The sequence below is a fragment of the Sarcophilus harrisii genome, chromosome 4, assembly GCF_902635505.1.
Source record: "Sarcophilus harrisii chromosome 4, mSarHar1.11, whole genome shotgun sequence".
In the NCBI taxonomy this organism is placed as follows: domain Eukaryota; kingdom Metazoa; phylum Chordata; class Mammalia; order Dasyuromorphia; family Dasyuridae; genus Sarcophilus; species Sarcophilus harrisii.
In genome coordinates, this window is record NC_045429.1 from 426339836 (window position 1) to 426355456 (window position 15621).

The 15621-nt window shown below is 45.6% G+C and overlaps 2 protein-coding genes across 7 annotated transcripts; one reads left to right on the forward strand and one right to left on the reverse strand.

Annotated features, from left to right (window-relative positions):
- Positions 1–34: 34 nt before the first annotated feature.
- Positions 35–8866, reverse strand: CDC42SE1 (CDC42 small effector 1). Of its 3 annotated transcripts, none has more exons than XM_031967497.1 (5): positions 8428–8541; positions 3604–3924; positions 2994–3104; positions 2488–2576; positions 35–2167 (listed from the first exon to the last, which is right to left on the reverse strand). In XM_031967497.1, exons 2-4 carry the CDS (start codon positions 3655–3657, stop codon positions 2502–2504), a joined length of 240 nt encoding a protein of 79 aa, XP_031823357.1. In that variant the 5' UTR covers positions 3658–3924; positions 8428–8541; the 3' UTR covers positions 35–2167; positions 2488–2501. The 3 variants fall into 3 exon arrangements, with proteins under 3 accessions (XP_031823357.1, XP_031823358.1, XP_031823356.1); XM_031967498.1 differs by lacking the exon at positions 8428–8541 and adding an exon at positions 8083–8374; XM_031967496.1 differs by lacking the exons at positions 35–2167; positions 2488–2576; positions 2994–3104 and having other exon boundaries at positions 8428–8866.
- MLLT11 (MLLT11 transcription factor 7 cofactor) lies at positions 3147–14987 on the forward strand. Of its 4 annotated transcripts, XM_003769922.3 has the most exons (4): positions 3147–3546; positions 6521–6570; positions 9482–9536; positions 13553–14987. In XM_003769922.3, the coding sequence occupies exon 4, from the start codon at positions 13559–13561 to the stop codon at positions 13832–13834; it is 276 nt and encodes a 91-aa protein (XP_003769970.1). In that variant the 5' UTR covers positions 3147–3546; positions 6521–6570; positions 9482–9536; positions 13553–13558; the 3' UTR covers positions 13835–14987. The 4 variants fall into 4 exon arrangements, with proteins under 4 accessions (XP_003769970.1, XP_031823359.1, XP_012405174.1 ...); XM_031967499.1 differs by lacking the exons at positions 3147–3546; positions 6521–6570 and adding an exon at positions 8427–8515 and having other exon boundaries at positions 13553–14985; XM_012549720.3 differs by lacking the exons at positions 3147–3546; positions 6521–6570 and adding an exon at positions 8840–8935 and having other exon boundaries at positions 13553–14985.
- The last annotated feature ends 634 nt before the right edge of the window (positions 14988–15621 follow it).

A 15621-nucleotide genomic window follows, 5' to 3' on the forward strand; every position in this document is an offset into this window, starting at 1 on the left:
CACAAACCCCTACACAGAAAGATCCTTCTGAAACTTTTTGCTGGAGAATTTTTTTTATTTGAAAAAAAAAAATGTATTTAACAAAGTCTGGCAGTTTTTGTTGTTGTTGTTTGTTTTGATAAATTAAGACTCTCAAACCCACCCCAATCACTTCTGGAAGTTGGTAGAAGTGATGAGGGAAGGCATAAGTAATATCAAGTGAGTTCCATAAAAGGGAAGGCCAATGGTATAAGAGCTTTCAAAAAGGGAAGACAAAAAGGAGTGTGGCCCAAGACTAGAAATAAAGCCACCAGTGTTCACAGATCCAGCTGAGCAGACAGTACCTCACCCTTCCAGAACCAAGTCAATTCCCAGGCAGATTTCTAGTTTCCACTTAGCTTTCAGGGTTAGAATCGAGGCCACCCCTCAAAGCAACCGAAAGATGAGCCAAGTGTGAATCAGAAAATTATTGTGCCACATCAACCGTTGATCTAAAGAGACATTTAAAAAGTAGGAAGAACAGAGTTTTGCAAATGCAAGGGTCTCCCTAGTCAGTGCAGAGGGAGGCAAAGTCCTTAGAAAGATGGAAGAGCTGAGTCTTGGGCCCTGTGCTGCTAATGGTTCCTCACTTAGCACCTCCTTCCTGCCACCGAGGCGACCATAGAGACTAGACAACTCCTTGCCCGAGTGGAGGGTCAGGTTTCGGTTTGGCTTTGTGCCTTCCTCAGTCTTGTTCCCTACCCCTTCAAAAAGGGAAAAAAGCAGAGAACACCCGAGGAAGATTGGAGGTATGGAGACACCCACAACACTGGCCTTTTTTTATCAGGTGGGGAACTACTCAGAATTTATCCTAACCCCCACCTGAGTCTGGTATTGCACAGAAGGAGAACAATATGGAGTTTTCACCACTGCACTGGTCCTACCCATCCCAGGGTGCTCTACCAATGCCTTCTGGGACCTCTCTTCCAATTAGCAAGAATGACCACGTCACAAACATACACCGATCACAGAAACATTAGATACACACGTACAGATATTAAAATAAAATTGCATGGCTTAGAAAGGTGTAGAATCTTGCTAACCCTGGCTAGAAGGGATTCTCTGTCTGTCCACAGCCCAGCTGCAGAGACTCTTAAGATGGGCCAGAACTGAAAATCATTGGGGGAAAAAATACTTCTTCAAACCTCAAATCTACGAGGATTTATACCCCGAGCAGAGTCCTGCCTGTAAGCAGGGCACATTCATGATGAGGTTTCTAGCTACAAAATCAAAGGTAGCCCTCTCTCTCTCAGGATGGTCAGAAGGTCCTCCCTGAGGTATAACTTCCTTCTGTAGTCCCAGATCCCAACTCCTTTTTCCATTCTCTCCCTCACCTGTGCCAGCAGGGGAGGTCAATGGAGGTCAAGCCTGATCCTGAAGATTTGACAGAAGGACAAATGTTTAGCACACAGGTGGTTTCTCCCAATTCCCAACCCTGAGAATAGATGCAGTGGGGATTGTGATAGGTCCTGACATGGTTGGGGGTAATTAAGAGAACTGGTCTTAAATTAACTTTTTAATTATAAAAAAAAAGAGGAGATAACTGGCAGATAGATACTAATGCTATAGAAACCAGGTTAAAAGGCCCTAGGTATTCCGAGAAAGAGGCTGAAATGCTGTGAGCTGAGGAGCTAGAGTCCAAAGGGGGAAATAAGAGAAGTAGGTGGTTGTCTTCCCTGGCCCCTTGCCTGAAAGTCCAAGAAGAGAGCCGGAGAGGATGTGGATGTAGGTAGCGATCAACAAAGCTGGCCTTAGCTTTGACAGTGCATCCCACCTACCCCAAGAGGAGGATTCCTAAGCTAGAGGTCCAAGTTAAAGAGCAGCCCAGGGCCCAGACCATCATTAAGGAACCTAGACTTCACCCTTGGTTCCTCCCAAGGGTGGGCGTAAGGGCTCCTATCTCAGGTCACTTGGGTATCCAAGGCTAGAACTGGTTAGCCAGTGGTCATTTGGTCAGTCCTGCTGCCTTGACCCCATCGCCAGGAGGGGCTTGACCAGGGTGGTAGAGAGAGGAGTCCAGGCTCCCAAGCCCTTCTAGACACTGATAGGTAGGGAAGACAGAGGGGAAGGTCCCGGGGTCATTGGTTCAGGAAGGGACAGCATTTCTTCTTAGCTGAGCACAGGACTGGGGATTCCAAGATGGCAAAACCTGAGTAGGAAAAGAGTGGAATGGTCAGGCTTAAAGGCCAAAGGGAAAGAGTTACTACTGTCTGTGGCTAATTTAAACATAATGGGATATAGTCTATAGGATATTTGAATTAAATAGACTATATATCTGAATATTTTGGTGTCTGGATTTCTGCCTCTTTCTTTCTGGCTCTCAGAGGTCTTTTACTCATTGTTCTATCTGCTGGATCTCATTGTGAGATTTCACTCATTTTTTTCCCTCTCCCATTAATTTCCAACCCAAGCCACAAGATCTGAGGATGAGGAGGGGAGGTGGGCAGGGCTCCTTTCTCCTTTACTCACCATCTCTCTTAGAACTATAAGCCCCTGGAGCTGCTCCATGGTCTGTCCCGGTTTCCCTTGGACCTCATTTGCTCTTGTACAGCACCTGTCTGTGAGGAAAAGGCATCTTAGAGAATGACATTAACCCTTCTTTACCTCAACTCCCCACACAGATAGTCGTTTTTCCTAGAAAGGAGATACCCTTCAGTCCCCAAGTCTCCTTAACTATGAAGTCATTTCTTAGACCTCACCTTTCTAGCTATATAGTCTCAGCCCTGTTCTCTTATTCTGTTCTGCTTAAGTATGAAATGTGAGCAGTTTTCCTAATAATACTCTGCATTTTTATAATGCTTTTATTTTTATCTTTTTTTTTTTAACACCAATTTGATTTTCAAAACCATGTTTTTGAGATGGGTTTTGGAGACTTCCTTTTCACGACTCTCAGGCAATAGCTTTAGCTTCCAGTAGAAGGGAACATTTCCTATCTTAGACCCCCATTCCAAGCCTCCCTCTTTTCTCATATTTACCATGGAGAGTCCATCTCCAGCTCCCATCTCTCCAGAGCCAATGTGTGTTAGATGAACAAAATTCATTGGTTCTCCGATCATTGTCCTGTCAATCCGCCTTCTCTTCTTTTTCTGTTGGGAAAGGGTGAAAAGACTAAGAATAAAGGCTGTCAACCAGAGCTGAGAAAGAGGGACAAGGAGCTCAGATCCTCTAGGGAGGAAAGACCCTTTCCTCAATAAAACCATGGAAGAGAAGGGCAGATCAGAGTATGAGGGAGACTAGAACTAAAAAGGCATTGTGTCAGGAAGATGGGGAAAAAAGACCTGGGGCGGTGGTCCAGAGGGCAGATGCTGAATCAGCTGAAGTCACTATTTGATGAGAGAACAATGTGGGTAGTTGCCTAGCACTGCCCCCTTTCCTGCCCACCAGGGAATAGGGAGCAGGATGGGAGAAAACTGAGACCATTTTTTTTAGCTTTGCCTCATGTACTATCTGCCTGTGAGACATTAGCCTAGCAGACAAGACACAGTGTGCCTGAAAGGACCAGATTCTGTCAGGTGTGAACACCACAAGGTATGCTCCCTCTTGTGTGACGGGGTGGGGGAAGGGGGGGGGGGGAAGGAGACTCACCGGCTGGGGTTTCTCTACCACACAGCAGCCCAGTTTGTGCCAAAACTCACTCATGTTCCCTGATGGTTCCAGTTTTGTCCCCCTGCCCGAGGCCCCAGAGGGCTCCTTTTCTGGTCCCTTGGTCCTCCTTCTTTGAAGACCTCCTTTTTCCCCTTATTCTCCTCGGGGGAATTGACAATTAGAATGAATCAGAAGGACCCGAGACGGTAGAATCTTAAGGACATTCAACTAGTCAGTGCCTCAGTCCATGGCAGACTAGGAAGGAAGAGGAGAGTAGAACAAATGTAGCCGAAAATTGTATCTTCCTCAAAACTTGGAGACCTGGAGGAGAGAAGGGGGTAAAGAAGTCATGGCGAGGTACAGCTCTCCTCTGAGAACCCCTTACCCCAGTGCCAGCAGCAGTCTTCCCAGTCTCCTTTTCCTGCCCCCATCCCCCATCCTAACACTGCTTCCTCCTTGTCCACTTGAGGACCTACTGGTTTTATAGCTCCAGGCAAAGAGGTGACAGTGATGGACAGGAAAAGGTGAAGGACAGAAGCCTGTGGCAGCTAGACAGATAAGAGATTTAGGGTGCTGGAGGAAGGAGAGGAGGACTGGGGAGGAGAGCAGGGCTGATTTGGGTTGGGGAGTGTTGCAAGCTTCAGCTTTCTCTCCCTGAGGTGGGGGCGGAAGAGGAGGGGCAGATAAATAACTTAGAACTGAAGAGGAAATAGTGGTTTCTTCTTCTCATCAACAGGGCCCCTACCTTCCTTCTCTACCAACACCATTTCTGCCCTGTCTCGTCCCTCCTCCTAACTTTGCCTCTCATTTTGTCCAATGAAAGTATTTATTACCCATAGAAATTTTAAAAAAAATCATTCTGACAATTAAATTCTTCTACAATCTGATTTTAACCTATCTTTCCTGCCTTAATCACGACTGTTTTTTTTTTTTTTTTTTTGGGGGGGGGGGGGGGGGGAGTTTGCATTTTAATTTTCAACAAGGCCTTCTAATTAACTGTTGTTGTCCAGTGTCATTATGTTCCCTTTCATCTTCCTGCATCAGGGCAGGACAATCCCCATACTTAGAACTTATTCCCTTCTCATCTCTGTCTGATGAAATCTTTTTCTTCAGGATTTGAGTCAGGTGTCATGAAATCTCATCATTCCTTCAGAGAAAAACAATCACTGAATATTTAGACTCTTTAAAGAGTGTTTTGGTCAGAATATTCCCCATCACAACCTACTTTGTGTCATACCAACTTAATCATGTTTGTGCTCTGTCCTCCATCCCAAATAAGATTTTAAAGTCTTTGAGGGAAGAGAACCACACGGTTTAACTTTGTATTCCAGAGCTTAATATAATGCCCTGAACATAGTTGGAACAATAAATGTTCATTAAACTGAAATGATTTCCTCCCTTTTTTCCTCAGGGACAGTTTGTCATAATTCCTCCATTAACTGACCTTGAAATATAGTCAGGAATGTGTGTGTGTGTGTGTGTGTGTGTGTGTGTGTGTTTTTACATTATTGTGTGTGTGTGTGTATGTTTTTACATTATTTGTCTTTAGTGTGACATGTTTCACTATATAAATGATATGTATATTATATGTTTCTATATATTGCACATTATAGATGTGTTGTCTATATGGGGTCCTCTATTCCAGCAAGGTTTTAGACCCATTCTCTCCACATACTTTGGAGTGGTGTACTATTCTGCATTATTCCCCACAAGACCCTTGCTCTCACCAGCCTTGAGTCAACACCCTCCTCTCCACAAGCACCATCAGCTGCTTCATCACCTAATTGCCCATCCTCAACAACTAGATGCTCAGCACCAAACTAAAAGACATATCCACTGCTATTTTAAGTGCTTAAGGATCCTTGGTGTGTATAAGATCAGGACCTTTCACTTCAAAACTTGTTATAATTCATTTATTCATTAAGTACTTACTGAGTGCCTACTATAATAGGCACTGGAGATACAAAGATGGAAAAATAACAATACTGACCCTTAAGTAATTACAATCAATTAGGTGTGACATACATTATATTAAAATTCTGTCTCTACTGACCACCAGAAGCTTCAGTCTCTCCCTATTACCTCTAGAACCAGATAACTGACTTCCACATAGTTTCCAAAACCCATTTCATATTATTTCCTTTCATTGATTTTATAATCCTGCCAAAATGGGCTACTTAGAACATATATTCTGTATAGTATATTTCATCTCCTGTCTTAATCCCTATCTTTCCCTTCTCCTCTTGAAATTCTAAGTCTATCTACTAGATGAGGATTTTCTTGGTTTTCTTAGTTGTTGGTCTAAACCCAAACCCAGCTTCAAAATTATCTTGTATTTCCTTTGCATATATTTAGAATTTATTTATTTGAGACATATTGTTTTCCCTCAGAATGTAAGCTCCTCAAAGACATGGACCATTGCCTTTTCCTCTTTATATATCTCCTGCCCTTAGCAGTGTTTGACACATAAATGATTACTATGTTCTTACTAAATTATATTGAGTAAGAGCCAAAGACAGATAGTAATAGTTTGCATTAATATACTGAATGTTTACAAAATACTTTTCTCATAGTAACCCTGTGAGGTACAGATACAATCAGATTATCTCCCTTTACCCAGAACAAGTGAATCAGGAAAGGGTGAGGGTTGAGGGAGACAGGAAGGGCCTTCAAGGGAGAGGAATTCAAATGGATGAGAGGAGGAGAACGGAAGTGCACTCTTAGCAAGAGGGATGGCTTAAGTGATGATGGCTCAGAGGCAGGAGATAGCCCGTCTCATTTTTCTCACTAGCCATTAAATCTGGATCCAAAAAAGGAGACCCTCTCTTTTCCAAATTAAGTCCTTTTAATGAATGTATTCATCAAAATACATTGCCAACTATCTTTATTAAATAAACATTTATTAATTCCCTCCTAGGCCCGGCTTGTCATGCTGCACAGTCAACAGTAGCATTTCAGACACCCAAGGTATGTGGCGCCGGAGTTGGGCTATGTAAAGCTGGGGGGGGAATCGCGGTTTTGATGCTTGCTTGCTGGGGCAAATCCCACCCTCACCAAGCCCATCTTCTGGTCCATTTGTAAACAATACATGCATTAACCTTAAAACCTTCTTAGCCTTATTTCATTTCTCACACCGAGGGGCTTCCCTCCCCTAAGCCTGGCTTTTGGACCCTCCCTACTGAGAGCGCCAGCGATTAGAACAGCAATAAAATGGGATCATAAATTTCTAGGAGACTGAGCCAAGGGAGAAAAGTAACGGAGGATTTGCCGACAAAGGGCATGAGCTAGGACAGGCGATCGGGGTTGGGGGGGGGGGGCTCTGGGGGGCGGCAGTCACAGGGTTTGTCTCAGTGCTAACAGTGGGTGGAAGAGGTCAAGGGGGAAACGGAGGAAACAATGAAGAATCGGAGGAAACTCCCCCCGCCCCAGCCGGGCAGGCCAGGCGAAGACGGGCTGTCCCGGGGAGGCTGAGCGGACGGAGGCAGACGGGGAGGGGGAAGGAGCCGGCGGAGGGAACAAGGGGCCGGCGGAGGGAACAAGGGGCCTTCTGTTCCCCCCGCCGGGGCCGGCCGGAGCTGGGGGAGGGAGAGTGTGAGCGGCGCCCGGCCCCGGCGGGGGAATGATGCTGGAAGCGACCGGGAAGCTCCCTTCTTCCAGCCGGGGGCCATCTGGAGGGGAAGGGGGCCCGCGGGGGGGTCAGGCCTGGGGGGCTGTGCGGGGGCAGGGGAAGCCCGAGCGCGGCGGGGGCGGGGCTTCCCCCCCCGGGAGGGGGAGTGGCCGAGAAGCGGCCCGAAGGAGAGGGACCCGTTCTAGGAGGGGACTCCCAGCCTGCCCGAGGGAGCGCCTCACTCGTTCCCAAAGAGAAGCCAGGGCAGGGCGGCGGCTCCCGCCGAGGTCACGGCCCCGAGCGCCCCGAGCGCCGAGGGGGTGGCGCCCCCGGCCCCCCAGCCGTGAGGGCCCCAGCACCCCGGAGGGGGGCAGAGGCGCGCTGCTCCCCGCTCCCGCCTGGCCCCAAACCGGTTCTCCCGGTCCCACGGCCTCGGGCTCGCTCCCGCTGCCTGACAAGCCTTCACAAGAAGCAGCCGGAGAGAGAGAGGAAGAAGGGGGGCGGAGGGGCGGGAGAAAGGGGAAGCTCGGGCTGCAGCACCTCGGCTTCTTCCCGGAAAGGCCCGGGACACGGAGGAGGAGGGAAGGGCCAGGGAGGGGGCCGGGAGCCGGGGTTCTCGGCCCGGTGACAGGCGCGGGAGAGCCCCGGCCCTCCCCCCGCCGCTCCCGGTCCGGGGGCAGCGCCGCAGCCCGCCGCAGCCGCCCGGAGGGATTCCCCAAATAAAGCGTCCTCCTGCGGCTCCCGGCCTCCGGCCCCGCATTGCCAGAAGCCGCCCAAGGAGCCCGCTTTTCTGTCCGCGCCCGCCGGCCTGCGGCTGGAACCTGGAGGCGGAAGTCCCCCATCCTCCTCCGCCGCCGCGGCTGCTCTCTTACCTTACTTGGCCATTGCCCAGCTCCCCCCGCCCGGGGCGCGGATCTCGGTCTCCCACCAGAATCTCAAGGCTAACTGGGCTCGGAGGGGCCCCCACTTCTTCAGCCCTCGGCTCCCCAATGCCCCTGCGCAGGCCCTTCGGGGGCTCTCGCCGTGAAGAGCTCGCCAGCCCGGGTTTGCAGAGAGGTTGGGGGGGAGCCGGGTAAAGGGGGGTTCCTCCCGCCCCCACAGCCGCCGCCACCTCCGCTCCGTCTGGCTCCGACTCTTCCCCCAGCCTCCGGCGGCCCCTCCCCCCCCCCCCCCCGAGCGGACAAAAGGCCGGAGCCGGCCGGGCCCTGCGCTCTGACCTGCCTCTCCCAGGGACGGCGGTGTCCGCCGGCGACAGAGAGGGGCTGCGGGGCTCCGGCCCGAGGTCCTCCCGGCAGGAACTTCAAGGTTTCTCTCCTAGGCGGTGCGGGGGACCGAGGGCGGGCCTGCGAGAGGTGGGGCTGGCGGATGGCGGAAACGGTAGCTGCTCGATTACGAAATCCGCCTCCCCGCGGCCGGGCCCGCAGCTCCCACTCTGGACAGAGCGGGGAATGCACGGCCGGGGGGCAGCGCCGGGAGCCCCCCCCGCCGGGGGAGCCGGGGGCTGAGGGGCTCGGCTGGGCCTGGGGAGGGCGGAGGCCCGGAGCGGGCGGGCGCCCCGAGTCCCCCCCGGTGCTTGTCGGCTCTTCCCTGAAGGTCAAAAGGAACGTTTCTGCCCTTTGCAGCAGATTAAACATTAGTGACATTAGACTTCATGGATCACAGACCTCCCTCCCTCTCCCCCGACGTCTCCTCCGCAGGCCTCTCTGTGCCCTTCTCTAAGGGCAGGTAGAGCTGGGGGGGAGGGGTGTGTGTGCTCCTCCCAGCTTGGTTTGGGGGGGTGTCTTCTGAAAGATGACCGAGAATCAAGAGAAAAATCAAGGGCTTCTCTGATTCTAAAAGCCATTTCCCATCTGGTGTCCTTGAAGTTGGGGGCGGGGGGGAGAGACAGCCCTTTTAAACCCTCCCCTCTTGCTGCAATGTAGACAATTTATTTCATAAAAACCTAAAAATAAATCAAAGAAGAAACTGGTTCCCGGGGCACTGTTAGCAGCTGTCTGGGCGAAATGGAAGTTAATTAACATATTGTGACTGGACCTCCATCAGGCCTATCTGATTTCTTCCCCCAGAGAGCCAGGCCCTAGAATCACTGAGAATCAGCAGAGTCAGAGGCCCTAGCTGGGAGGGGGAGGGGAGCGGGGGAGTCCTTCCGCCCCTTTAGGAGGGGCTGCATTGCAGGGGGAGACGGAATAGACAGTCAGACTCAGGCAGAGGGAGAAGGCGTGAGAGCGAGACAGACAAAGCTTCAACTGCAACCTTCTCTTTATCCACCAGCCCAAGACCCCTGAAGGCTGACCCATCCTTGGAACCCCCCGACTGTTGGTGACTGGTAAGCTGAGCTGAGGGGAAAGGTAGAGGATGCAGAGGCAGCTTGTTTTATGGGGATGGACCATGGGTTGGGAAGACAGAAAAGGCAGTAAAAGGGCAGTTTCTAAATAATAGGTGGTCACTTAATAGATGTGATCTGTCATATTTATTCATGTTTACATACCTCCAGCTCTAGATGTCTTTGTATATTTAATTACCTTTCCAAATCTTATTTCTAGCTATTTGTGTGTATGTACGCATATACAGTCTTTTCCTTAATATGTCATATCTCTAATTATTCATCTGTCATTTTATCGATAAATCATTATTACATCTATCTTCCTCATTAAAAAAAATCTTAGTATTTCTCTGATATGTCTGTGTGAAACCAGCGTTCACCCTGGGAAAGATTTATCAAAGCAGGTTATGTAGGAATAGCTACCGATGCTCTGGACATCAGTCTTCTCTTGTCTTAACCTTTCTCTCTGGAGAAGAGGCAGAAGTAGGGAAGGGAAGGCCTTCTGTGATGGGGAGCTGTCCTGCCAGCTCATTCGAATTCAGTGCAGTGCACAAGACCAGGGGATGGGAGCCAGTTTCTGGGGGACTGCATGTTTGCAGCTTAGAGGTCTGGAAGGAAAGGGAATAATATTATTATTAAAAAGGGTTGGGGACAGGATGGGCTGTTTATAACGGAAGGGTTTCCATTACTTTTCCTTCATGAGTAACATCATGACACAGACTTTCTGAAGCGAAGGTAGTAGACACATCAGGTCCTAAGAAGGTTTGATGTGACCAAGTCTTTGTGTGGCTGTGAATGGGTGTGTCTGTCTGTATTTCTATATTCCTATATCTCTTCTCTCCCATATGTCTGATAATCTTTGCCTGCATCAACATGTGAATCTACCTGAAGGCAAAATATGCTTTTGCTTAAAATTCTAGATAATTGAAAATGAAGGTTATAGCTTTTGTCCAAGCAGTAAAAGGACTGTTTTGTGGAGTAAGGAAAGCTTTTTATCAGATTTTGTTTAATCCCATGCAAAATTTTATTCTAAAGTGAAGACCATTGTTATGAAGGACATTTTAAGTACCGGTCATTCAGAGAAATTTTATGCGCATACCTAGTTTATTTCTCTGTTGTAAATTACTGCCTATTTAGATCTTTGTGTTTCTGTACCTATCTCTGTATGAGCTTCTGGGTTAATGATACATCTAGATTTAGATCCTAAGCAAATATTTTTTAAAAGATGTTTTGCCTGACTTAATTGGCTCACCTCCCCCCCCCAAAAAAAAAAATCAGATTTTCTGCTCTGTCTACTATGTAAGGATTACTCAGTCAGCTTTTATATCAGAGCAATGGAAAATGGAGGCAGCTCTTAGAATCTGTTTCTTGCTTTTTATAGTCATTTACATTTTCTCCATGTAGATATCGGAATATTTTTAACACTCAGAAAAATAAGTCCAGTTAAATAGATAGTTCTTGAAATTTTAGAGGATATCTAAGGGTTTGTAAGTAGAGAGTTTATATTATCTTGCAAGTCTGATCAATAAGTATTAAGAAGGCTATTAGGTTAGTATTGTAATAAGTTTTATAAGAGATTTAAGAAAACTATAAACTATTAATTCTGTCTTCAAGGAAACATTTTAATACAACATTTGGAAAATACGTACTGCTGGTAAGGTTATTTGTCGAACCTGGTACCACTGTTTTGCCTTCTGGGTTTATTTTTTAGGACCTCTTAACCCACAAGCCTTTGCAGGGTTAATCATATGAAAAGTATCTCTTTTTGTGTATGTTTCTATATTTTTTGCAAATATTTTTGAGGTGGAGCAGAGCTGAATATCTGAGAATGATGACCTCACCTTTCCCACATACTTCCCCCACGCTTTGCCAGCCATCCCTGCCTCACCCTCTCTTCTAAGCAACTTCCATGCTGACTAATGCTCAGCTTATAGGGTTTATTTTAGAGTTCATGCCTAGTTAAAAAGAGAAAGAGCAACAAGGATTAGTTAATGTTTAAAAATTCCTTCCAGACTTCTTATGCCGATGACTTCAATCCTATTTTAGTGAATGGATTTCTCTTTTAAGTACAGAAATTTATTTCTAGTACAGAAATTTCACATTATTCAGGGAAATTTTTGTACTGTTCAGAATAGAGGCAGAGAGTTAAGTCCAGAATAATGGTGAGGATTATTTTCGACATTCTAAAGAGCCTTTTCAGAGAGAGAGGTGAGTCTTGTCCCTTCTGGACATACCTTATATCTCCACCCTAATCTTTCTCTAGTTGCCAGGATTGTTCAAAAGATATAGGTTTTTTTTTTTTTTTTTTTTTTTTACTGCTAAGCAGCAATGTGTGGGTGGGGTGAGATTGGTTAGGGAGGAGAGTGAAAGTGATGATGGGGATTCAATCAGCTTGGAGAAAATTCCATTTAATAACTGAATCATTTGGATTTACCCCTACGGGCAAATAAACCTTTGCTTTATTTTCTGCCTTTGAGTTTTTGTATAAGATCTCTAGTCATTTGTCTTTATTCCTTTAGCTCTTACTGGAAATAAGGGCAAAAGGAACCATAAGCAGTCATGGAAAAGGAAAACTTTAACTAGGGTTTAGCTTTTGTGTAGGGGAGGACAAAGCTGGAAAACTGGACCAGGTCTTTAAGACATCAGCTGTGGCCTGACAGATTTGGGATGTTAATCTATATGTGTACCTTTAAAATAAAAAAATCAGTTAACATCATTGATTGTATGCTGAATTCTATATAGCTGTTAGAAGAACATAGAGAGGTTTGTATATTGCTCTTAGAAAAAGTCATTGAGCTAAATAGAGATTTTTAAAAATGCTTTAAAAGACAACTAATTTTATGATTATCTTCTACATGCATAAGAAAGAACTAATTCTATATACTTTACATATATGACAATCGAACTAATTTTTTATACCATGTAGTCTATAATAGTGCTATATTCTCAGAGCACAATATACCTGTGATATGGGGGAATGCTGAAAGGATAGGTCTGGAACTTGTCAAAGTTAAAGAAACCTTCCTGAAGGAATTGATTTTATCAAAGGATAGAAGGGAAGAAGGAACAGAGAGTAGTAAAAAAGTTTTCAAGATAGGGTATAATGTTTAAAAAAAAAAAAAAAAAAAAAACCCCAGCAACAAACCTCAGAGGCAGAAAATAAAGTAAAAGTTTATTGGACCATAGTGATAAATCCAAAGGATCCTCATTCATTGAATACTCATGTTCCTAACATTGCATAGAAAAAGAGTCTAAAATCTGGTTCCTCCTTTCAAGGAGGTTATAATTTAGTTAGAGGAGAAATTAACCTGTGAAGTAGTTAGGGAACAATAAACAATAAAATAGCATGTGTTGTATACCATAAATATAAGCATACAAAAATAATGCAGCGTGGGGTGACATCTTAATGGATGATTCCAGTACTCTCTTAAAAGAGATAGGACAGGTGCAGAATGTTACAGTGGAGATGACTGTAGTAGATAGTCTTATTTAACTTTGGCGTTTTATTATCAAATGAGATATGTAAAATGCTATTAAGTGTTTTGCAAATCTTAAAGCGCTACATACATATTAGCTATAATATAAAAGACGTCATCATGGGAAAAATGAGAATTACTGGGAAGTACAGAAAACCTCTCAAAATACACATATTTTTTGTCTAAAAGAAAGCAAGATATGGGTAATCAGATAGTTAATTGTGAGCAAAAGGTCAAGGCAAGGAATGTGAAGAATAATGGTGACAATCATCTGTTAGCTGGGGGGAGTTTGTAGATAAAGGAACCAAATTGCAGAGTTGAGTTGATGCTATAGGGAACTCTATTCTAAGATGGTTCACTAAGAACAGACAGCATTTAAAAGCAAGGGATGAAAGAGAGGATTACTGAAGTCCTTGGAGTGGATGGGTGGAGCCCAGGACTCTGTTACTGCTTGTTTCTGAGCTGGGGAGAGACAGGGAAACAGGCCAGGAGCATCACGGAGGCTCTTGGCAGTATGTATACTAATCAGTGATTCTTTCCCAGGAAATCATGTGGGACCCCGTGAGCAGCCAATATAGCTCCTTCCTTTTCTGGAGAATGCCCATTCCCGAACTGGATCTGTCTGAGTTGGAGGGCCTAGGTCTGCTGGACATGTCCACCTATAAGACCCGAAACAACAGCAATGATGGGAATCTGTCTGAGAAGCCAAGTGAAGCTGTGCAGCAGAAGTATCCTGAAAACGATCCCCTTCTCGAATACAGCACCTTCAACTTCTGGAGAGCTCCTATTGCCAGCATCCACTCCTTTGAGTTGGACTTGATTTAAGGCTAAAACCTTTTTTCTCCTTATTACCATTTCTGTATTTTCGTTTTCTTTGGCCCCTTCCTATCAACACTTCTCTTTGGCTCTGCTTTCCTTCATCCATTGTGTTAAGGTGGTGCTAAAAGAATCTGCCATGGAATGGCTATTTATTTATTGTTATTTATTTCCCTCTGGACTGTACTACCCTATGCACCCCCTTTCCCTATGAAGTCCCTCAAATCACTTTGGAAGAGGTATGGTTCTTCACAGGAAATGTCTTAGGTACCCAAATTCCTTTGGCTCCTCAAACTATTTTAGAAAATAAGTCTAATTGGGGGCTGGGCACAAACCAGCCTAGCTCAGAGTCAAGAGTAGAATGGTAGTAAGAGGTATAGTAAATTAATTCTTGGTCTCATTGTTACCAACTTTATAGACAAGTTTACTAGCCTTTCTAACTCTACCCCTAGGTCAGTTAGCATGGTTGGCTTTCTCACCAATCACCGAACATTCTGGGATTTTTATTTGGGATTGTCTGCTATAAAAAGGTAATAAAAGGTATAAAAAATAATAAAATAAGCAAGTGTCTTCTCAGGCAGATAAGTAAAAGATGAAGACAAGTCCTCAGGCAATAGATGTTGAAAAAAATTGGAGTTAATGATGAAAATTCAAAGAGTTTAAAGAAATAATTTGGTTTTCTCCAATTTTTATGTGCTTCTCTATTTCCCACTTAAGCAAATTTTGAAATAATGAAAGCCCCCCCCCCCCCTCCCTTCCATGGAGCTATTTTCTTTTCCTTAGCTTTGTTCTTAATTGAAGCCAATGAGTAGAGATATAACAAGTTCTCTCACTAAGAAAAAACAACACTCAAATCCTAAGCTTTTAAACTTTTATTTTGCTGTTTCTGACAATTCTTCACCCCTTGTTCTTAGCTCCATCCCCTTGACTTGTAGTTTCCAAGACCTTACTTAGTTTCAACCCTTTGGAAATTACCAGCCCAGCAGCGTCTAATGGTTCATGAACCTTGAGGACATAATGTGAGAGAATCAATACCTTCTCCACATCCTGACACTCTTGATCACACTACCTTTGCGAGTTCTCCCCTATTCCCCCCAGCAACCGCTGCCCATTTGTGCTGACATTTCCTCACACTCATTGAATAAAGCTGTTTAATCCCACACCTGAACTTCATGCTTCTTTCTTCATAGGGAGGCAGTTGGGATATTTGGGGATTTTGTTTCCTACGGGTCCAGCTTTAATCATTTAGCCATATCTTTGGAGGGGGAGGGGTGCAAAGAAACGAACACCTTATGCAGAAAGGTGATGGCCCAAATACGAGGGAAACGATGAAAACTCGAGTTCAGGGAAGTCTTTGGTTTTCTCCAATTTTACCGACCTGAGTTTGCTCTGAACCCAGCACTTTCCCTAACAAGTTTAAGGCTTACGGGCAAAGGCTTCTAATTAGTTGTAGACGTTAGAGATCATCTGGTGTGATGCAGATAAGGGAACAAGACTAGTCAAAAGCTTTGGAGACACGTGTGCCTCAAGGCCTCACCAGACCCCTTTTATTCCACGTGTCTGACTCGGCACCTCATTATGACCTCGTTTAGAGGCGGAGTTACCCTTTAGTAGATGCGAATATCAAGGGATTTGAGGGTCTGCTGGGGTACTTAAGAGAAAGGAAAAGGGTTGAAGATCGCGCCCCTGTCTATAAATGTATAATTGGTCAGAGCAAGGTGTTAAGTAAACCCACGCTAGCATTCGAATCACGATATATTAAGCTCCCTAGAGGTACAAGCATGCTAGAAGAACCC